This window comes from Fistularia commersonii, chromosome 1 (assembly GCF_037954325.1).
Source record: "Fistularia commersonii isolate RoL2024-O1a breed Wild chromosome 1, RoL_Fcom_v1.0, whole genome shotgun sequence".
Lineage (NCBI taxonomy): Eukaryota > Metazoa > Chordata > Actinopteri > Syngnathiformes > Fistulariidae > Fistularia > Fistularia commersonii.
This window is the reverse complement of record NC_141284.1, coordinates 3,239,209-3,247,342: the sequence shown is the minus strand read 5'-3', so window position 1 is coordinate 3,247,342 and position 8,134 is coordinate 3,239,209. Positions and strand designations below refer to the sequence as shown.

The window sequence follows — 8,134 nt, the reverse complement described above, 5'->3', positions numbered from 1 at the left end:
AACATGGTGTGACTTCTCAACTGCACAATATTAAATTTAATCTCTTTAAATGTAGATTTTTTTTTTTTTCATTGATTTTATTTAATTACAAAAACAAGTAAAGAATCTGACAGCACTGCAAACTGGTCTAAAAACTGGAAAACATCCAGGCGGGTAAAATGCTTTTATATATAAATATAAATATAAATATATATATACATATACATATATTTGTAAATATATGTGTATAAAATAGAAAGGATTTTTCTCTGGAATATTTCCTGGATTATTAATCTGGATATTTATAAGTGTTGTTGTTTAAAATGCTGAAATTATGATTTAATTTGCTTTTTTTTTCCTGCTTGTTGGAAGTTTGAAGCTCGACTGATGGGTCTGGGAAACGCCGGACCTGGATTCTAGATGCTTCCGGGTCTTAATTTATTTATCTATTTATTTGTTAATCGATTCCATAACATCAGTTCTTTTTTTTTTTTTTTTTTTGTTTAAACAGTGCTGTGACTTTCTTTTTTAATATCTACCGGGAAAATAAGGGAAAAGGGAAATAAACAATTTCATTTTCTGATATTCTTTTTGTTAGAGGCAAGCTCATTTTGTAAATCAAGCTAATTTATTGCATGTATTTTCTATGTATATTACATCAAATCTTCAAGGTTCTGACCTTTTTAATGATATATTTGTTTTTAAGTAAAGTCAACATATTTTCCAGGATAAGTGAAAGTATCAAAATGTGATCACTGGATATTAAAATATATTTATTGATTTTATTTTATTGTCATGAGTTTATTATGCATTGGAATTTGGACATTTTTTTATTATATTAGACACAATTTTATCTTAAAAATGAATCTGTATGAAAGTATGAAATTGAAATAAAAAATAGATGACATTTACCAGACCAATTAAGAGATGAAAATTAAGAAAATACACAACTGAAACAAAAATTCTAAATCATTTTTACTTCAATAAGATTGTTACATTTATTTCATAAATAACCCCAAAAAATTGTAAGCTAAAATAAATCCAAGATTACATAATTAAATGAATGAATTATTTACAACATAAAAATTCGATTAGATGTATAAAATAATTACATTAAAATTTCAATTTTAATTTGAAAGATGAATAGAAATCATATGTAACGTCATCATTTCATGTATTTTCTTTGACTTACATTTAAGTTTAATTCAATAGGTTCAAAATATGGCTTATAATTATATGTTGTTGTTTTTTTTATTTTTTATTTTATCTTTAAACAAGATGAATCAAATAAATGAATAAGTAAATAAATCGTGCATATATCGGCCGAGTCGGAATCCCGGCCCGGGCGTCCGGTCCCTGCAGTACCAGCAGCAACCACAGGATGGCGCTATCTCACATCTCAAAGTCCGGAAGTGGCCGCGCTCCGACCGGAAATGCGTCCTCTCCCGTCTAACACCGGACGTGACGTACCACGCGAAAGGGAACGAAAATAAGACTTTCTTTCTGTGACTTTTATTGTTGAAACAACACAAACTGTAATTTCCGGTGTGATTTGAAAAACAAGTGAATTGTGTCAAAAAAAACTTGCGCTGTGATGAGTTTTATATCTGACTTTTCTGACGGTGTCTGTGTTTTCCGGAGACCCTGAACGCCTCTCCCGTGTTCCGATGCATGAGTGTTGTTACTGTTTACATCCAGCAGGTGAGGATAAAACCCTGGATACTGGGCCGAGCCTCCACCCGAGGTGGGACAAAGTTAAAATGGAATTTTATTTTATTTTATATTTTATTGTCAGTTGTATGTTTTTATTTTATTTTTATTTTTTTTGTTATTTGCATTGTGTTATATTTTATTATGATCGAATTTGTTTTATCTTATTAATTTCATTTTATTTTTAATGTTTTTTGAATTCATCTCATTTTGTTTTTAATTTTGTATTTTCATTTTACTTTATTTTGCTTTGCATTCATTTTGCGTTTATTTATTTTGATCATTTTTTCTAATTTGTTTTATTTTCATTTGTTTTTTTTTATTAATTTTATTTTATTTTCAGTTTCTTGAGTTATTATTATTTTTATTTAATTTAGTTTAATTTTTTATTTTATGTTTTTAATTCTGTATTTTGCTTTGCATTTATTTTATTTTGATCGTAAATTTATTGTTTTATTTTCATTTCGTTTTATTTTCTTTAATTTCATTTGATACTTTAGTTACATTTTAATTTTTTTTCTTTTTTAATTGTATTTTAATTAATTTAATTTTAAGGTATTTTTCAATTTACCTTCATGGCAGGTGTCGCTTTCCAATTTAAAATAATACAATTCATTAAATACAAGGCATACTTGAACAATTTCAATCATATTCTTATTGATTTCATTAGCTTATGACATATTTCAAAGTATGACACGTTTTGAATATTTACTTTTAATGAAATGTTATTTTAATTATATCCATTTTAACTTGTTCTTCTCCCTCTGTGGGTACGAAGCCCGAAAACTGCTCATTTATATTTTTTTAATGTTTTTTTCTGCTTTGCATGAAAAAGATAGAGAAGAAAAGAAAAGAAAAAAAAAAAAGATGGATGTTAGGTTTCCTGACCTGCTCCGTTGCTTCAACATCCGGCTGAAAAAACAAACAAACAACGATAAACAAACATGGCTGACGGCTGAATGTAACCCTCCCCCAGCTTCTTCCCTCCGTCTCCTCCATCGCTTCGTCTCCCAAGAGACTTATTTTCTCTCTCTCCTTTTTTTTGTACGTCACTGAAGTGGAAATAAATGTATGGGACTTTGTGGCTCGATGGTGTTTTTAAGCTTGCCGCCCTCTCTAGGCCTGGAGAGGCAGCGGTCAAATTAGCTAGCGCTTCCTTGTGATAGCTAGAAATAAATATTTATGTTTTATATTTATGGTCACATTTATTTACAGTTTTACATTTTCAAAGCAGCTGTAAAAAAACTTATTTAAAAATGTGAAAATAATTATTTTAATTTGCAAAATACTGTAAAATGCTATTACTAGCATTACTAGCATTTTTTTTCCAATTAAAATAAAATCCCAAATTAGATTGATAGCAGAGAGATAATAATTTCCAACCTTTTATTCCCCTGTCATTTATTACCACTATTTCTACGTGATACCCCGACTCGGAGAACCGAGTAGCCCGTCGACGGAAACGTTTCACTGCATGACACTTCAACTCAGCTTAGCCTTTTTAATGTGACAGGAAACAGGAAACGCCCCTTTTAAAAACACGAGAGCGCACAAAGGAAAACAGAACAGGGTCTTTGCCTTGGTTTGCGAGAGGGGAACCACTTAAGCCGAGATCGATATCTTGTAAAGAAGCAAAATCTGCGGTCAGAAACAGCGGATGGCGCAAAATGCGCAATAGTTCGCTAGTTTCAAGAACTGCGGAGCGGTTAAAGGCACTGCGACGGTCGAGGGTAAAGTCCAGTTGTCCACTTCCACGGACAAAACTCTGGAATACGAGTACACGTATAGCGCAGAAGCTACCAGGCAAGTCGTACGGGGATACGAAAACATAGAAAAATAGCTCCTCTGCTCTAGAAAATTGATCCTGAATTAGCAATAGCAATAGCAATAGCGTTAGCGCGGCTTCCTGTTTTTTCCGCCAGAATATTTCAACCCGAGCGTCTTGGAGAAAAAAAATGACATCCCAATGCCAGGTGTAGCCTGTTAGCGTTAGCCACTTGGCTAACATTGCAGAGAGAAAGCTAATGTTGTCGCTCTTTGAACGGCTTCTTCAAAAGATGTTTCTTTTTTTTTTTGATTTTGTTGAAATTGGATGAGATTTTTGTAAATTTTCAAGACAATATTATTTGCGATTTAAAGGTACTGTTAGGATTTCACCACATTGAGGAAAGGAGCGGTACTTGAGCTAGCATGACGTTTGTTGTGGGGCTTTGCAGGTTTAAAAAAATGGTGATAAAAAAAAAAGATTTACAAAAATAGGTAAATCTAACTAGCAAAAACTGTTAGCATAAAAAAAAATATATAATGAGCTCAATGGGCTCGGCAGTTAGTTGTGAGGATTACTATAAACTAAGCTTTAAGATGGAAAACAAAAACTACTGGCTGCCCCAGGTCATGTGACCCCACCTACTCCTCTTGGCCCCGCCCCCTCACATAAAGGGGCGGGGCCAGGAGTCACATAGTCACTTACCACTCTGAGCTGGAAGTGATGAAGCTCTTCAGGAATGAAGGTTAATGAAAGGTTACTTGTTGAAAAATGAAATATCAAAATATAAAATACAATGATTACAAATTCAATCATTACAAATTCAATAAACAGTTATGGCAAAATGCATCAAACAATGATAAAGCATTTGATATATTGTTCTGAATAATTGTGCAATTTAATGACTAATTCTTATTCAGATTATTATCATTACTGTTATTATTAATAGTACTGTTGTTATTGTTACTACAAAAAATATCATTTGCTGACAATCTGCACATAATGCTCAAGTGAAAAAAGAAAAAAAAGCAAAGGTACAACTCTTACTTCTACTTCTACCACTCCTGATACTAATATAATAAAATAAAAGAAGTGAGAAAATTGGGTTTAGAAAAATCACTCCAAAAATTTCAAAGAAATAATTAACAAAAAATGTAATTGCATGCTAATGATGAGGATTATATGATGAGGATAATAATAATAATAATAATAATAATAATGATAATAATAATAACAAAGTGACTCTTTATGATAATAATAATAACAAAGTGACTCTTATGGATGGGATATTTATGGTGAGTTCCTCAAAGACTCCCCCTGATTGGTCACCTGACTGGTCACCTGACCCCCTGCAGTCTTTTCTCTTTCAAAAACTTCCCAATAAAAAAAGTCCGACACAAGAGCAACCGACACATTTCAGCGGATTTTTACAGCATGTCAGGATTACAAAAGAAAACAACAACAACAAAACAATATAAACGACGGCTAACTTAAAACACCGTCGTCGGGTTTTTCGTTTACGGGTTCTGGAATCGTAGCACTGCTTCTATCTACATTCACACAAACAAACCAAAATCGGACAAATAAATAGCGTTTACAGTCGAGTGCTCCAGTTGTGTGCTAGCGCACTGTGCAACATGTCGCAAAGCAGAACCTCCGCTGATGTGGGCACGTTCGCAGGACGAGGGCAAAGTCGAACCCTCTCCGAAGTAGAAAGAAAAAAAAAAAAAAAAAGCAAAATGGCAGAAGAGGAAAGTCCGCATTTGGAACCGAGCGGCTCGGAGAACGGCCACGGAACCGAGCGAAGGGGCAAATGGAGCAAGTTGATAATTGTCTGCGGACGTTCCAAATCCGATTAGCCCCGAGCGCTTCCACCCAATGGCCTCCCTCCGCTCCCTCATCATGGGTTCCTGTCTCTGGTGTAATCAGTTTACTTCCATCTGCTCGTTCCGTCTTTGTCAGGTCCACTCGCCTGTTCTCCACTTCTATGATTCTCATCTGGGTAAAATTGCAATGTTTCGGAATCACCGCCTCCCTTTCCAGGGCAGGGGGGCACCGCCAGCGGAGTCTCGTTTCTCACTTGTTCATTCATTAATGGCTTTTCTGGTCCTCGCGGGTTTCCCTGGATGACGTGTTCCCCGAAGCCCATGTTCCCTCAAAGAACTTTGACCCGAAACGTTGGGATAAAGGCCCGACGGAACAGCTAGGACAGGGGTGAAGGAACATACCTTTCGGGGAACATAGAATTTGGAACCTGGGCATGAGGGAACCAAGGGATCAAGTCCTGAGGGGAACTCGGGGTTTGAGAAAAACTAGTCCTGAGGGAACATAGGTTTAGGAAACTTGAGTCCTGGGGTTACGTGGCCAATGGGGAACTTCGATCTAATGGAACTTTAGATTTAGGGAGCCTAGCCTAAAGGAAACATTGGGTTCCAACATTGCTCCTAAAAGAATGTAGGTTAAGGGAACTGAGTCCTTAAGGGAACGGAGTCCTGAAGGGAACGTAGCCTCTAGGGTACATAGTTCTAAGGGAGCCTAGGGTTTTGGGGAACCTAGCCTGAGGGAACACAGGATTGAGAAAACTAAATCCTGAGGGAACACAGGCTTTTGGTAACTGAGACCTGGGAGAACATTGCCTCAGAAAACATAGTTCTAAGGGAACTTAGGGTTTAGGGAACCTAACCCTGAGGGAATACAGGGTTGAGGAAAAGTACCCCTGAAGATACATAGGTTTAGGGAACTTCAGTCCTGGGGAAATATGTCCAACAGCGAACATTGGTCTGGTGGAACTTTGGGTTCGGGAAGCCTAACCTTGAGGGAAGATTGGGTTGAGGAACTGTTCCAAAGATAACTTAGGTTTAGGGAACTGAGTCCTGAAGCGGGAACATTGCCTCAGAGAACATAGCTCTGAGGGAACCTCGGATTTAGGGAACCCAACCTCAAGGGGAGCATAGGGTCCAGGAAAACTAGTCATGAGGGGACAACAGATTAAGGGTCCTGAAGGGAACATGGCCTTGAGAAAACAGAGTTAATGAAAAGTAGTCCTGAGGGGACAGATTTAGGGAACTTGAGTCATGGGGAGCATTGCTTTGAGAGAACATAGGTCTGGTGGAACCTGGGGGAACCTAGACTTGGGGGGACCACAGTGTTTAGGGAACCGAACCCTGAGGGGATAATAGGGTTGAAGAAAACCACTCCTGAGGGACCATATGTTTAGGGAACTGAGTGCCATGGTCTACAAGGAACATAAGTCTAATGGAAATTTGGGTTTAGGGCACCTAACATTGAGGGAACATGGGGTTGAGAAAACTGGTTCCAAGGGAACATTCGTTTTGGGAACCTAGCCCCCAGGGGACATAAGGTTTAGGGAAACTAGTCTCGAGGGGACATCGAGTTTGGGGAACTGAGTCCTGAAAGGAACACAGCCTCGGGCAATCATTGGGAACCCAGGGTTTATCGCACATAGCTGGAGGGGAACATAAGGTTGAGGAAAACTAGTCCAGAGGGGACATCAGGTTTAGGAAAGAGAGTCCTTGGGGGAACTTTGCCTCAAGAGAACATTGGTTGGAGACAACCTATGGTTGAGGGAACCTGGTCATGGATGAACATCAGTTCAAAGAAACACAGGGCTGAGAACGAAAGGTTGGGGGATCAGTCAGGCTCATTAATATGATTTCAGAACAGTTCTGTAAACGTGCCACGGAAGATGGAGAACATTTTCACCAAAATGAAAACAATGAAGTGAAGTCCCCTCAGCCAGGCGTGAACTAGGCTGGGTTTACTGGATTCCAAAATCAGCCCCCCCCGGGCCAAAATATGATAAACAAAATGACAGTAAGATGAAGACACCAACGACAACTGGACATCGAACCCAAGATGAAACATTCTGAGAGGTACCTTGAGACATTCAGTGGTAATCTGGCTCTACACGTCAGTCACCCGCTTAGGAAACTACATCCAAGGAGCAAGCGGTGAAGAGCCCGGGCGGCTTTCAGACGGCGGACATGGTGTTGGGCTTAAGGGCGTGCGCCGGTGCAAGCGTCTCCAGACCCTGCTGGTCTTTGGGACTGGATTTGTCCAAGACGGATATCTGGGTGACGGTGCTGCTCTCGGTGAACAGTGGGCGGCGCCGCTTGGTGTAGGTCAGGTAGCTCTGCATCTGCCACTTCCAGAACCTCTTCTTCAGCTCCGCCTGCACCTGAACACAGAACCTTAATAATCACGTTGCCTACCAGCAAGTAGGCTCTGAGTTCCTTGCATGGGTTCTCTTCAGGTTCCCCTACTTTCTACTGCAGTCCCAAAAAAATTAAGCAGTTTCTTTGAAGGGTCCAAATTGTCCGTAAGTGTAAGATGGGGACGGTTGCATGTCTCTATTTGTGATTGACAGTTGACCCTTCCATGTTAAACCCCGCCTCTCGCCCAATGACAGCTGATTGGCTCCAATAGATGGATGACTTTGCATGAATGTGTCATAAACAGACCAGTGGCATCTGACCAAAAGGCCACTGACTTCCTGCCTTGGGCACCGAGATACATCTTCAAAGAAACAAGAAGAAATAAACGATGCCCCCAACCTGGTAAGAACATTACATTCCCATATTTGCTTGACGTACGGGAGCGTCCGGCGTTCACTCACCTCCCCGTTGAGGAAGCAGTAGAGCAGCGCCACCACGAAGCCCT

The 8,134-nt window shown here is 38.7% G+C and overlaps 1 protein-coding gene across 1 annotated transcript in view; it reads right to left on the bottom strand.

The window, feature by feature from the left end:
- Positions 1–6,189: 6,189 nt before the first annotated feature.
- The window catches only part of ghrhrb (growth hormone releasing hormone receptor b), a 28,976-nt gene continuing 27,031 nt past the window's right edge, over positions 6,190–8,134 (bottom strand). The window contains exons 12-13 of the mRNA XM_086165759.1: positions 8,091–8,132; positions 6,190–7,652 (exon numbers count right to left, since the gene is read on the bottom strand). Coding sequence (XP_086021885.1) covers positions 7,446–7,652; positions 8,091–8,132 — 249 coding nt within the window. The 3' untranslated portion in view covers positions 6,190–7,445. The remainder of the gene's footprint in view (positions 7,653–8,090; positions 8,133–8,134) is intronic.